This window comes from Osmerus mordax, chromosome 13, assembly GCF_038355195.1.
Source record: "Osmerus mordax isolate fOsmMor3 chromosome 13, fOsmMor3.pri, whole genome shotgun sequence".
NCBI classification, from domain to species: domain Eukaryota; kingdom Metazoa; phylum Chordata; class Actinopteri; order Osmeriformes; family Osmeridae; genus Osmerus; species Osmerus mordax.
The window spans coordinates 17936804-17951895 of NC_090062.1; the positions used below are offsets into that span (position 1 = coordinate 17936804).

The 15092-nt window shown below is 53.5% G+C and overlaps 1 protein-coding gene across 1 annotated transcript in view; it reads right to left on the reverse strand.

Annotated features, from left to right (window-relative positions):
* nav2a (neuron navigator 2a) overlaps positions 1-15092 on the reverse strand; it is a 57237-nt gene that overhangs the window by 21995 nt on the left and 20150 nt on the right. Inside the window, 10 exon segments of the mRNA XM_067249488.1 lie at positions 288-822; positions 919-1179; positions 1263-1287; positions 1628-1725; positions 1728-1753; positions 6530-6646; positions 9829-10212; positions 11498-11606; positions 11696-11799; positions 12291-13443. Of these exon segments, the coding sequence (XP_067105589.1) occupies positions 288-822; positions 919-1179; positions 1263-1287; positions 1628-1725; positions 1728-1753; positions 6530-6646; positions 9829-10212; positions 11498-11606; positions 11696-11799; positions 12291-13443 (2812 nt within the window).

Below are 15092 nucleotides of genomic sequence, written 5' to 3' on the forward strand. Positions count from 1 at the left end.
GGGATGGGGAGAGAGGGGAGGGAGAGAGGGGAGGGGATGTGGAGACATGGGAGGGAGAGAGGGGAGGGGATGTGGAGAGAGGGAGGGGATGTGGAGAGGGGATGTGGAGAGGGGATGTGGAGAGAGGGGAGGGGATGTGGAGAGGGGATGTGGAGAGAGGGGAGGGGATGTGGAGAGAGGGGTTTAGAGAGAGGGAAGCAGGGAGAGGGAGGGAAAGAGAGGTGTTGCCTCTATAGAGACAACACCTCTCTAACCCTATATGGTGCCTACAGGCCGTGTGTGTTTACCTGCGCAGCGTGGGGGAGGACACCTGCTGTCTCCCGTTGAGGGGTGCGGTGGTGCCCGCCCCCTCCCGGTCAGTCTGACTGTGCAGGGTCACGGCAGCTCTCCCGGGGGTGAGGGAGAGAGTGGCCGCCTCCACGCTGCTGGTGGACGAGCGGTTGCCGTGGCGCGCGGCAGACCGTCCGGGCCGTGGGAGGCTCCGGTACTGCAGCGACGACCGGGCCAGGTAGCCGTCGTCATGGTGACCCGTCACCGCCGCCGACCCCGCCTCCTGACCCCCAACCCTGGTGAGCCGTGGCAGCCTCCCCAGCGTGGCTGACCCGCCGGAGACAGTGGCTCCGCTAGCTGTCACCATGGAGACCACAGGTGCGCCGGCGCCATGGCAACCTCCTCCTTTCTTGAAACCAAAGCTTCCGGTGGGGGTGCGGGAGGAGAGGGAGGAAGAGGAGGGGGGGGGCAGGGTGGGTGTCTGGGTTTGGTCTCCGTGGTGACCGGCTTCGGAGGGAGGACAGAGCTGCTCCTTCACATCATCTGTCTGACCTGCACACACACACACCCTGGAGTCAGCAACACATCATCTGTCTGACCTGCACACACAACACACCTGGAGTCAGCAACAGGAACACACACTCAAACATTCAAACACCCCGCCCCACCTGTTCCCTGGGTCCTGGCGGTCTGTCCTAAGGGGGCTCTGGAGCGGGGGCAGGTAACCCCCCACCTGGCTGCCCCGCCCCCAGGAGTCATGTGACTTTCTGTCCTCATCAGACACCTCAGACGGGTTCTGCCTGGGCCACCTGGAGGTCGCGACCTCCAACCCCCGGTCTGACCTCCTCACCTCGTCTCCTGACCAGGCCGGGGGGGCGGTGGGGGGGGCGGCGGGGCGGCGGTCGGGGGCTTCTCAGAATCCTTCACGGGCTGGAAACACACACACACACGAATATGAGTTAATGGTAGTAAATGTGTCAGGGTAAATGGACTGCAATCATACAGCGCTTTTCTCCCCTAGAGGCACTCAAAGTGCTCTAAAACGTTTGCCTCTCATTCAGAGTGTGTGTTGTGTGTGTGTGTGTGTGTGTACCTGTCCGTGGAGGGTCTTGCGCTGGCAGGCAGGTGTGTGTGTGTGTGTGTACCTGTCCGTGGAGGGTCTTGCGCTGGCAGGCAGGTGTGTGTGTGTGTGTGTACCTGTCCGTGGAGGGTCTTGCGCTGGCAGGCAGGTGTGTGTGTGTGTGTGTACCTGTCCGTGGAGGGTCTTGCGCTGGCAGGCAGGTGTGTGTGTGTGTGTGTGTACCTGTCCGTGGAGGGTCTTGCGCTGGCAGGCAGGTGTGTGTGTGTGTGTGTGTACCTGTCCGTGGAGGGTCTTGCGCTGGCAGGCAGGTGTGTTGGTGTAGGAGGAGACAGAGGAGCTGGTGATGTCATCAGTGTCGATGTTGTCGCTCAGGCGCTGCTCACAGAGCTGCTGTCGTCCCAGCTGCACCAATCACAGACCAGCATGAGCATCACAAGGTCACAAGTATGAGGGTTTGGCTACCTGCAATGTTTGGGGCTATCTCGTTGTTATTATCAATGACCTATGCACTTTTGTAAAGCTCTCTCTTGGAAGTCGCTTTGGATAAATGAATAAATGTAAATGTAATGTAAATGAGTGTGTGTGTGTGTGTGTGTGAGTAAGTATGTGTGTGTGACTGTGTGTAAGTACTGTATACCATCACTCCCCCCACCCACCCACACACACACACACTTTACCACTCCCCACCCACACACACACTTTACCACTCCCCACCCACACACAGCTTTTGATCTTCCAGTGGAGCAGACTGACCACAGTTTCAACATGTTAACATGGGAAACCCCCAGCACACACTCACACACACCCAGACACACACACACCCAGACACACACACACCCACACCCAGACACACACACACACCCAGACACACACCCAGACACACACACACACCCAGACACACACACACCCAGACACACACACACACACACACCCAGACACATACCCAGACACACACACACACCCAGACACACACACACCAGACACACACCCAGACACACACACACTGACACACAAAAGTCTCTACTTGGCCAGAGGTCTTGGGTTGCCGTGGGAAGCAGTATTGATTGCTCTCTCGCTCTCTCTCTCTCCCACTCTCTCTCTCCCGCTCTCTCTCTCCCGCTCTCTCTCTCCCGCTCTTTCTCTCCCGCTCTCGCTCTCTCTCGCTCTCTCTCGCTCTCTCTCGATGTTCTGTGTTGCTCCTCAGCAAGAGGAGGATGAAGTCTGTCTTCATCTGTTCTCTCCGAAAGAAGAGAGAGAGAGAGAGAGAGAGAGAGAGGGGAGGAGAGGAGAGAGAGAGAGAGTGGAGGAGAGAGAGTGTGTGTTCTCAGCCTGTCCCCCCCCACACACACACACACAGATCCACCCTGACTGTCGGGGTCAGACATCACGTCTCTAATTAGAGCCCCGCCCACAGCCTCCCCTGGCACTGCTAACTGGCTATTACCAACCACAACCAATCAGAGATGGCGATGGCCTTCAACAGTCAACCACAACCAATCAGAGATGGCGATGGCCTTCAGCAGTCAACCACAACCAATCAGAGGGGGTCAGGGGGCAACACTCTCGGAGGGAGGGAGGTTGACCAATGAAATAGGGCTCCCATGGGGGTTTGCGAATGAGAGTCCTGAGAAGAGCTGGTGTGTTGTGGTGTGCTCCAAGGACCCAGAAACACCAGAATACTCGACCCCCTCCCCTTACCCTCCTCCTTCTCTCTCCCCCTCCTCCCTCCCCTCCCCCTCCTCCCTCTCCCTCCCCCTCACTCCCTCCCTCTCTCTTTCTCTCTCTCTCTCCCTCCCTCTCCCCCTCCTCCCTCTCTCTCCACCTCCTCCCTCCCTCTCCCCCTCCCCCTCTCACTCACTCCCTTCCTCTCTCTCTCTCTCCCCCTTTCTCTCTCTCTCTCCCTGTCTGTATCACTCTCTCTGTAGACAGGAGGGGATTTCCTGTGTTTTGAGGGCAGCTACTGTTACCCAGACTGCCCCAGGATCATATAACACATACTCTCCTGTCCTGCCATCTCCTGACACACACACACAGGGAGGAAGAGAGAGGGGGGATGAGAGGGAGAGGAGAGGGGAGGAAAGGGGATGAGAGGGAGAGGAGAGGGGAGGAGAGAGGAGGAAAGGAGAGGAGAGAGAGAGGAGAGGGGAGGAGAGAGGAGGAAAGGGGAGGAGAAAGAGAGGAGAGGGGAGAGAGGAGGAAAGGATGAAAGAGAGAGGAGAGGGGAGGTGAGAGGAGAGGGGAGGTGAGAGGAGGAAAGAGAGGAGGAAGAGAGGAGAGTGGTGCAGGGTTTGTCCTGTGGCTCTGCTTGATGTGGTTCACCACCCGCATGGGAGGATGAACACACGGCTTCACAGCCTGACCTTACCATCTCTCCCTACCTCTCTCTACCATCTCTCCCTCCCTCTCTCTACCATCTCTCCCTCCCTCTCTCTACCATCTCTCCCTCCCTCTCTCTACCATCTCTCCCTCCCTCTCTCTACCATCTCTCCCTCCCTCTCTCTACCATCTCTCCCTCCCTCTCTCTCTACCATCTCTCCCTCCCTCTCTCTCTACCATCTCTCCCTCCCTCTCTCTTCCTTCTCTTCCACCCTCTACTTCTCTCTCCCTCTCCTCTCCTCTACCCCCACCCCTCTATCTACCTCTCTCTGTCCCTTACACACACACCACAAAGACAAGTCCTTTGTCTGCCTCAACAGAAGGTGCTGACCAGAGGCTAGACTGTTGTAGATTGCTTCCTCTTATCTGGCCGTGAAAAATGAAACAATTTCTGACAATTGGGTAGATAGATGAAGCACACACACACACACACCATTGTTCCCCTCGGTGTATAGAAGGGGATCAGATCCAGAGTTGGGAGAGGATGGTACAGGCTAGTGTGAGTCTCTGACAGAGACACAGAGGGCCTCATGTACGTACATTCACAAACGTAGCGTTATTAGCGCCATGGCCAACCCGCAGATTGCGCACTCTGTGATACTTCAGTTTACGTCGTATTTACGAAACCTGCAGGTCATCAGGTAATCAGCGCCTTTCTCCGCCCACTATAGCGTACATTGCGAGCATTTAAACGCGCAATTGAATGGGCCTCCTTCTTTCTCTCTATCATGGATGAGCCACCAAAGTCAAAACAGCAATGACTGTTTGAAGTGATCCTGATGCCAATATTTGTAATGTAGCGAAGAGTTTAACAACTGCTGGAATGGAATGTGAACGCTGAGTCGGAGATTCGATGTAATCTTTGATTAATATAAATTGCATGGCTGCTTAATCCAAAGCGTTAGTACATGAGGCCCAGAGACTTCTAGAGTCTTGAGCTGCTACTGTACTCACATATACTCTGTACTAGTCACTAGTACTCACATATATACCAGGGTTTTTCCTGCATAGAGAACATTTTGGCGCGCGCCAAAGCCGTTTTCCCGAGCGCCAATGACAAATCCCGAGCGCCAAAGGCAAAAAAAGTCCTCGATGAAGAAAAGAAAAAAACCTGTGTTCATCACGCATGCAATGCATGTCAGCGAATATGTTCTCAATAGTATGTTTCAAGTAGGCTGCAGCCGAACCCTCGTTCTGTTTTGATCAATAGTAATCGAGTTGATAAGCGTGTCTTCTTGTCTGATCAATACGCAACTGTGAGGTGCGTGAATGGACAGAGTGGCCACTAAACTGGCGTTCCGCTGCAAGGGCCAGCCCGACGTGCACTAATACACCTGTACAAATGCAAATGAAATTTCCACTCAAAATGCTGACAAAATTTTGATTTAGGATTTCCAACGCAGCCTCCATTGGTATTCTTAACCTGGAATGATAATATATAGTGCAGTGTTTCCTCTATGGCTACATTTCTGCCGCCACGGTATCAGAAATCAGGCTGTACAAAATTTTAGTCCGTCGATCAGCAGTGATTGTTAGAGTGCATGTCGGAGAATTGCACGGACACGCGGTTCACACAGCAGTTGAGATTGCGTGTGTGCGTCCTTGAGAACTGTAAGTCGTATAACTTATGTTGTCAGTTCATTTAAGCCTGTTATTGTATAAGTCTATAGTTCTTGCAAATTTAAATCAAGTTAACTGGTGATTTTCGTTGTTTGTATTCTTCCCCTGCTAGCTAAGTTGTCTGTTGATTCGATAGCGATTGCTGCCCTTGCTCAGGTTTGTATTTTAGGTGCATTATTATGCTGAAGTAGTTTTAATTAATAAAAAGTGGGTTTATTGTTCTTATTTGCTACAGAATGCTTAGCCTATCAAGATCAAATGAAGCAGGCAGTGTACTTGCTTCAGAGTGGCCTACCTTAATCGATAGACCAGGCTACTGACCATTTACAATAAGTTGTTGTGTCAATTATTAATTGGCAGCATTTATGCCAATTAGAACATACTTTGTGTGTAAGGTGTCTTTAAGCAGCCTAATTGTATTGTTTTAGGGGAAATAGGACGAAAATATGTGCAATATTACATTAGCTATTACACTATTACATTAACCTGTTCCGAAATATAGGTTTAGTTTCGGCGGGGGGATACCTGGGAATAAATACATTGATTAGAAAAAAGAAAAAAAAAGAATATATATATACATATATATTTTTTTTTTTTGAGCACCGAAGACCCATTTTGACCCAGGAAAAACCCTGTATACTCTGTACTATTCAGTAGTACTCACATATACTCTGTCCCTGCCCCACTACCTTGCAGCAGTCTTGACTAGACATGTTTTTAACGTCTTTGTCTCTGCCTCCCTCTCTCCCTGTCTTTCTCTCTCTCTCCGTCTCCCTGTCTTTCTCTCTCTCTCCCCCTCTCTCCATCTCCCTGTCTCTCTCTCTCCCCCTCTCTCCGTCTCCCTGTCTTTCTCTCTCTCTCCCCCTCTCTCCGTCTCCCTGTCTTTCTCTCTCTCTCCCCCTCTCTCCGTCTCCCTGGCTTTCTTTCTCTCTCCCCCTCTCTCCGTCTCCCTGTCTTTCTCTCTCTCTCCCCCTCTCTCTGTCTCCCTGTCTTTCTCTCTCTCTCCCCCTCTCTCCATCTCCCTGTCTTTCTCTCTCTCTCCCCCTCTCTCCGTCTCCCAGTCTCTCTCTCCCTCTTTCTTTCTTTCTTTCTTTCTGTTTCTACAAGCTAATCAACAACTGCAGGTCATGCTAGGGTAGGGGGATCAGGGATGTGTGGTGTGGTGTGAGCAGTGAGTCCTACCTGTCTGCATCTCCCTGTCCCTGGTGGTGCTGCAGGGTTTCCCTCACGGCCGTCAGGCTGTCGGGCAGGCGGTTCAGCCGGCGAGCGTACACACTCAGCCCTCCGTCCGTCAGGTATCTACACACACACACACAGGGTCAGAGGTCACACACTCCTATCTAGCACTTCATGGAATTGTCAGAAGAGAGTCAGAGGACTAAGTTTGTAAAAGAAGCTAACATCTCCAGGAACAGTGAGGTTCAGGAGCAGGAGAGAGACCCTGGCAGGGAAGGCAGACAGACAGACAGGCAGGGCAGGGAGACCGGACTAAGGAGGCTGTTCTAGTGAGGCGGCCCCTTACAGTTAAACAAATACACCCTATCAGCCTAAAACAACACTGACCTATTCCTCAAATATTTACCTTTTTAAGAGAGTTTAAATGTAGAAAAACCATTTGCTCATTTCAGAGATGCCTAACTCATTCAAATATTTGTCCGTGTAATGAGATACCGGCAAGTTTGGGTGCACTGGGTCTATGTCTGTGGGCAACCGAGAAGGGCTGGGTGTTTCCTCCTGGCTGAAACGTAAGCAGAGTAACACACACACACACACGCGCACACACACACACACACACACACACACACACACACACACACACACACACACACACACACACACACACCCTGGGAGTGCTGCAGAGTAACTCCCCTGACAGTACAGATACCCTGTCATCTCTGCACACACACACACACCCTGGGAGTGCTGCAGAGTAACTCCCCTGACAGTACAGATACCCTGTCATCTCTGCACACACACACACGCACGCACACACACACACGCACACACACACGCACGCACGCACGCACACACACACACACACACACACACACACACACACACACACACACACACACACACACACCACGCACACACACACACACACACACACCACGCACACACACACACACGCACGCGCACACCCACACGCACACACACACCACGCACACACGCACGCACACGCACACACACACACGCACGCACACACACACACACACACACACGCACACACACACACACACACGCACACACACACACACACCCTGGGAGTGCACACAAGACTTTTACAAACAACATTCAGGTTCCTCTACTTCCTAGCGTCAGTTGAAACTGCTGGACATACCTTTCCGCCTTGAACATCTGAACAGGATCTGTTTATCCCAAACAGAAGAGACACTCTCCTGATCCAGGAGAGACACAGGAGAGACTAGACCCCAGCTGTGTAGTGATTCTACATGCATCAACAGTGTCTGTCTACATTGTGTTGAGGTGAGTGTTGTATAAAGGAGGTGAAACTCAGTAAGTGTGTCTGTCTGAGTGTGTGTGTGTTGAGGCGTGCTAGCTTGTCTGAGAGGAGGAAGAGAGGGGGAGGAGAGGGGGAGGAGGAAGAGAGGGGGAGGAGGAAGAGAGGGGGAGGAGGAAGGAGACAGGGAAGGAAGAGAACACCATCCCCCAGCCTGTGAGCGAGAGGTGGGGGGGGGGGGGCATCTCTAGGGGCCAGCGGAGTGAAATGGAAAGGAGTGAGAGGAGAGGAGAGGAAAGAGGAGAGGAGGGAGAAGAGAGAAAGGAGAATAGAGAGGGGAGAGGAGAGGACAGAGGGAAGAGAGGAGAGGAGGGAGGAGATATCTTGAGTTGTGTCTAATGTACAGAGTAATCACACTGTGTCCATGCACACACACACACACACTTCCCTGGGCTCCAAACCCTGAGGCTCCAAATGCAATCTAGTCAATGTGTTTCCACGACAACCATTTGAATAACGACTAAATTCTCCCTCTATCAATCACCCTGTCTTAAAGGCACGAACACACACACACACACACACACAGGGCTGAGAGGGGCTGGGGGCGGAGCCAAACCCTAAGTATAGACACAGAATATCCTTTTCTAGATACCAGCTCCATATCACTCACCTGGCCAGGTGTATATGTGAGTGGGTTAGGATTTAAGGTTTGTATGTGTATTAATAACATCGACCGAAGCAGGGGTTTGATTGCCGAGTGACACAGCGAGGTGTCATAAGGCCTGTTATAACGCACATGCATAAGGCCTGTTATAACGCACATGCATAAGGCCTGTTATAACGCACATGCATAAGGCCTGTTATAACGCACATGCATAAGGCCTGTTATAACGCACATGCATAAGACCTGTTATAACGCACATGCATAAGGCCTGTTATAACGCACATGCATAAGGCCTGTTATAACGCACATGCATAAGGCCTGTTATAACGCACATGCATAAGGCCTGTTATAACGCACATGCATGAGGCCTGTTATAACGCACAAGCATAAGGCCTGTTATAACGCACATGCATAAGGCCTGTTATAACGCACAAGCATAAGGCCTGTTATAACGCACAAGCATAAGGCCTGTTATAACGCACAAGCATAAGGCCTGTTATAACGCACATGCATGAGGCCTGTTATAACGCACATGCATGAGGCCTGTTATAACGCACATGCATGAGGCCTGTTATAACGCACATGCATAAGGCCTGTTATAACGCACATGCATAAGGCCTGTTATAACGCACATGCATAAGGCCTGTTATAACGCACATGCATGAGGCCTGTTATAACGCACAAGCATAAGGCCTGTTATAACGCACAAGCATAAGGCCTGTTATAACGCACATGCATGAGGCCTGTTATAACGCACATGCATGAGGCCTGTTATAACGCACATGCATGAGGCCTGTTATAACGCACATGCATGAGGCCTGTTATAACGCACATGCATAAGGCCTGTTATAACGCACATGCATAAGGCCTGTTATAACGCACATGCATAAGGCCTGTTATAACGCACATGCATAAGGCCTGTTATAACAGATCAGGTAGCAAACAGCTAACATGTTCAGCTTATCTCCTTAGAGCCAGCGACTGGGTGTGGAGTGGCTGTAGCTCAGAGGTGGAACATTTCATGGGTGGATCAAAGGTTGAATTCCCCCCCAATACGTCACTTTGGATAAGCAGTAATTATTATTATTATTGAGGTTGTCCTCTCCAGGTTGCTTTAGTTCTGCTTTCCTAAAGTGAAGACACTCTGCCACCCTCTGGTGGCTAAACAGCTGCAGCTCTTGTAGCCAGAGAGACGTCGAGATGCAGATCACCTCAACAGTCCAGCACATTCTGAGGTAAGAGACCAGGAAGCGTCTGTGTTTCCAAAACACAGACGTCTCAAAACGTCTCAGGTACCAGACACGGTGCAACAGCATCCCAGACAAACACAAGCTCCTCCCCCCTTCTTCTACTCACCCGCTGGTGACATCATCAGCCCGCGCCGCGTTCTTGCTCAGCACATCCCCGTCGCTCATGTACCCTGTGGCGTCCATGGCGACCAGCCCGTCCAGGTCTCCCTCGTCGCCCCCCCGCTCCAGCCCCCCGGGGGCTGCCCCCCGCCCCCCTAGCTGCCTACGCAGGGGCCCAGGGTACAGGTAGCGCCCCCCCGGGCCCCCCGCAACGCGCCCGCCGTACCCGTTACCCAGGGAGGGGGCGTCGCCCGCCTGGAGCCGGGGGCTGGACTGGCCGAGTCGCCACGACGACAGGGAGGGGCGGGTGGAAGTGAGGCTGAGGATGCTCCGCCCAATGCCGGAGTTGATCTCCGTGGTAACAGTTCCGTCGAAGGTGGTCTCTAAGGTGCTGCGTTTGGGAGGGGGGGGGAGGGGAGGACGGAGATGGAATGGATGAGGTGGAGAGGAACAGGTGAGATTGATATGGAGAGGGGGAGGTGGAGAGGATAGGAGGAGAGGGTTAGGGTTTACATAGCTTCTTTTGTTTTGTCTTTCAATCTTTAATAAAAACAGCAGTGAAATAGCCCTCAGATCCACTCAGACAGACCAGAACCCTGATCAAACACACAGTGTGGGAGGATAGAGGGGTGAGGAGAGGAGAAAGAGAGGGCAGCTACAGTCTGGTGATTCTGGAGAAAAAGGAAGACCATCCTGCTGACATCACTGTCCATCTCAAACCACGAAGGTCGGCCTTCTGTCTGTCCCGGCTCTGTCCCCCAGCGCCCCTCACTCTCTCCCCCAGCGGCCCTCACTCCCTCCCCCTGCGGCCCTCCCACCCCCAGCGGCCCTCCCACCCCCAGCGGACCTCACTCCCTCCCCCAGCGGCCCTCACTCTCTCCCCCAGCGGCCCTCCCACCCCCAGCGGCCCTCACTCCCTCCCCCAGCGGCCCTCACTCTCTCCCCCAGCGGCCCTCCCACCCCCAGCGGCCCTCACTCCCCCAGCGGCCCTCACTCTCTCCCCCAGCGGCCCTCCCACCCCCAGCGGCCCTCACTCCCTCCCCCAGCGGCCCTCCCACCCCCAGCGGCCCTCACTCCCTCCCTCAGCGGCCCTCACTCCCTCCCTCAGCGGCCCTCACTCCCTTCACCAGCGGCCCTCACTCCCACCCCCAGCGGCCCTCACTCCCTCCCCCAGCGGCCCTCACTCCCTCCCCCAGCGGCCCTCCCACCCCCAGCGGCCCTCACTCCCACCCCCAGCGGCCCTCACTCCCTCCCCCAGCAGCCCTCACTCCCTCCCCCAGCGGCCCTCACTCCCTCCCCCAGCAGCTCTCACTCCCTCCCCCAGCGGCCCTCACTCCCTCCCCCAGCCGCCCTCACTCCCTCCCCCAGCAGCCCTCACTCCCTCCCCCAGCAGCTGGAGAGAGAGGCTGTGTTCAGAAGTAAACACACTAACTGTCCAGACTGCGGTGATCCGGTCAAACAACCACTAGATGTCTCCCTGTACTGCAGAAGTTGAGACAGTGAAAGCTGTGATCTACTTCAGGCTGAGTTCGTGTGCATACACAGGATGGCTTCATTCTTTAAGGAAGAGAGAATACCTACAGAAATCATGTGAATGTTCTCTGGATCAGACCTGAGGGCCAGGGTTAGTAATCAGACCTGTTTGGTCAGGGTTAGTGGTTAGGGGTGGTACAGACCTGTGTGTGACCTGGGTTCCCCGTAGGCTAGACATGGTCTCCTCCAGGTTCTGTCTGAGGTCTGCAATGTTCTTCACCGTCCTCAACCTCCGAGTCTCCGGGTCTTCACCTGCCAGGAGGGAGACACCAGATATGACAAACAAACAAACAAACATCAATCAATCTCCCGTTTCCAGACCTGAGCAGCACATGTCCTACCTGAGAGGTCCTCCATGGATGTCTTGCAGAAGGGTGCAGTCTCTTCCTCCCTCCCTTCGCAGCCCCCCTCGGTTGTCATGGTACCCTCCACATCTGTGGATGACCTAGAATGACACAAGGTGGTCAGAGGTCAGAGGTCATATTCTGGACAGACGGATCGCTCTAGCGGCGCTTACAGACGGACAAAGAGATGTTTCGATTCTAAACTCAACAACCCGTCACTCTGCAACCTGCCAGTCAGGACCTGTGACCCAGCCCATGTTTAGAGACACTAGTCTCCCCTCATTTCTGACCAGAAACAGACAGAAGTGGTATGATCCTGGAGGTAATGCCATCCGAGAGGTGGAGGAGAGGAAGTTTATAAGTAATATATAATAATAATATAATATATATAATTTGGAGGAGGGTGGAGCCAGAGAAGTAGTGTCTCTAGAGGTAGTGTACCTAAAGTGTACTTAGAGGTAGTGTACTTAGAGGTAGTGTCCCTAAAGGTAGTGTACCTAGAGTGTACTTAGAGGTAGTGTCCCTAAAGGTAGTGTACCTAGAGTGTATACTACACTATGTAATTCCATACGCGGCCCTCCCTTGTCCTCACCTGTACATGAAGGGTGCCACGGTGGCTGTGTTGGGGTGGCTGTACTGCTGTTGAGGCTGAGGTAGCTGCACGCTGACTGTATTGCTGGCTGTGCTCTGTGTAGTTCCTCCCGCGGCCACCGGGGCGATGCTGTGGGTCTGCGGGGCCCTGCCCTCCGTGGAGGCCAGGCTAGAGGTAGAGCTGGACTGTCTGCTGTCCCGGTCCGGGGGCCCTCGGAGCAGCCCCACCCCACCCCCCAGACGCATGCTGCGGGGGCGCTCCCCGCCCTCCCGGCCACCCCCAGAGGGGACCTTGGCCCCCGGCTTTGGTATTCCGCTGTGCGTTGGGAGGGGGGCAGAAATTGTGTCTTTTTTGGCTGCTTTGCCCCCCTTGGGTATGAAGCTGGCGATTTTCGAGGTCCTCTTGGCTCCAGAGGTCTCCGTTTCTGAGGCAACGGCAGTTTCCTCCTTAGTCTCCTCCCCCCTGAGTTCCGTCCTGTCGGGGATGGAGATGCGTTTACCCGCCTCCTTCCCTTTCTCCTTGTCCTTCCCTTTCTCCTTGTCCTTGTCCAGGGCTTTGGCAGAGCCCTTCTTGGCGGTCAGGGCTCTGCTGAAGGTGCGCTGGGCGATCCCCCTCAGGGCGATCTTCGGACTGCTGGTTGTCGCAGCGACGTCAGCAGCCGGAGGCAGTCCGTGAGCCGTCCCGTTACCGGTCGCCCCCGGCCGTACGTTCCCCTCCTCTTCCAGGGCCTCGGTGTTGGAACCCGCCTCAGTCTTCCCCCCTGCTCCGGCTGCAGGCTGCCTGGCTGGGGCAGAGCCGGCTGGCTGGGGCCCCCCTCCACTGGAGGACTTGGACCCCCCTTTGCTGTTGAACAGCTTGAGTTTCTCCAGCATGGACTTCTGGGTAACGGCCTTGGGAGGGGCGTCCGTGGGCGGGGCTGCTTTGGGGGTGCTGTCCTGCCGGACGGACATCATGGCGGAGGAAGAGGAGGAGGGCTTGGAGCTAATGGACCGGCTCCTCCAGGGCTTGCTGCTGCTGGAGTTGGGCTGGGGGATGGCGGAGGAGGATGGAGGGAGGAGGGCCGAGGTAGAGCAGGAGATGATGCCAGTCACAGGTGGTGACTGAGCATGCTCAGTCATCACCGATGGCTGTGAGGTCACGCCCTCCGAGGATTCTGGGATGGAGAAGAGAGGAGGACAGGAGAGAAGAGAGGAGATGATAGGAAAGAAGAAAGGAGGAGAGGAGAAGAGAGAAGAAAGCAACAGACAGAACCAGCAGACGAAGATGGAGGAGGAAACAAAGAAAACAGAGATAACAGTTAAAGAGGAGAATTCCCACAGACCACACAGCGAGTCACCATATAGGGGCCGGCGCTGCAGGCAGCTTGTGTTGAGACAAGAGAGAAGAACTTGTCACTTTACAAACCTCCCCATAGTCCACTTCCTCAGACACACTTATAAAGCCCTTCATACTAACACACAAGTCACCCTTCAGAAACTGTTTATAAAAACAGGAGAGGCGCGCTTTCAAGAGAGGCCAAGAAATCCACAGTCACCAGCACACTTGTTAGGTTTGGACTTATATGGACAGGTCTTGGTCTAATCCTCCTCACTTAGAAAGAGGTTCTATCATCCAGCCCCGGGTCTGCAGAGTCTGATTACATGCTGCAGAACGAGAGAAGGACTCACAGAAACACAATCATAAAAAGGTAGAAATGCTTTTGTTGATATCGCTCGCTTCACTTACCAAGTCCGGTGTCAAGATAAACCCACACACCCCGAGAAGGAGAGATCTGAACTCCGACACCCAAATCTGACTCAGAAGAAGGAGGTTGGTGACTGACTACAATTCTGTGTTTGAATATTCAAACTATAACTGCCAAACCGCCAGACAGAGAGAGAGAGAAAGAGAGAGAGGGAGCAAGGAGAAAGAGAGAGTAAGAGAGAGGGAGACAGAGAGAGAGAGAGAGAGAGAGAGAGAGAGAGAGAGAGAGAGAGAGAGAGAGAGAGAGAGAGAGAGAGAGAGAGAGTGCCTTGGGGGAAGATAATAAGGTTCTGTTAGACCACATCCCTATGCACATACACACGGGTACACACACAAGTACACTTGCAAACACAACAACCTGAAATGCTTCCAGAGAAATCCAACTTTACACACGCCTGTTAACATCTCTGGCAGCAGTTTCAACAGACTTTCCATTTCTGTTTCAATGCTGGTATCTCTTAAATACGCACTCACCTCACTGTGGTACAATGCTGGGTACGTGACTGTAAACATCAACCCCGATTTAACACTCAAGTCGGATTTCACATTCACACATTTTGGACTTGTTAAGTTTGCTTGGAATACATATACCCGGCACCATTCACACACACCCCTCCTCCAACCCCTCCACCCCCACTTCTCTTTATACACATTTATTTCGTTTTTAAAGAGCCTTTCATGCACTAATTGGAGGGAGGAACCTTGTAGCGGCCCTCTCGTTTCCTCCTGTTTAGTATTTAGCGAGCGCAGCCTTAAACAATGCACCCATTAGGAAGTGATTAGGACCCAATTAGCCGTGCTAGCAGTTAGCGAGCGAAAAGTGGGTCAGGCTGCTAATAGCTAGCTTCCTACTGGAGCGCCGGAATGAGAGAGAGACCAGCTGCAATTATGGAGGAGGTAGAGAGAGGGGGTGGGAGAGAGAGGAACAGAGGGGAGGAGGTAGAGAAAGAGAGAGGAGGTAGAGAGAGAGAGAGAGAGAGAGAGAGAGAGAGAGAGAGAGGAGGTAGAGAGAGTGTGAGAGAGAGAGGGGAGGTAGAGAGAGAGAGGAGGTAGAGAGAG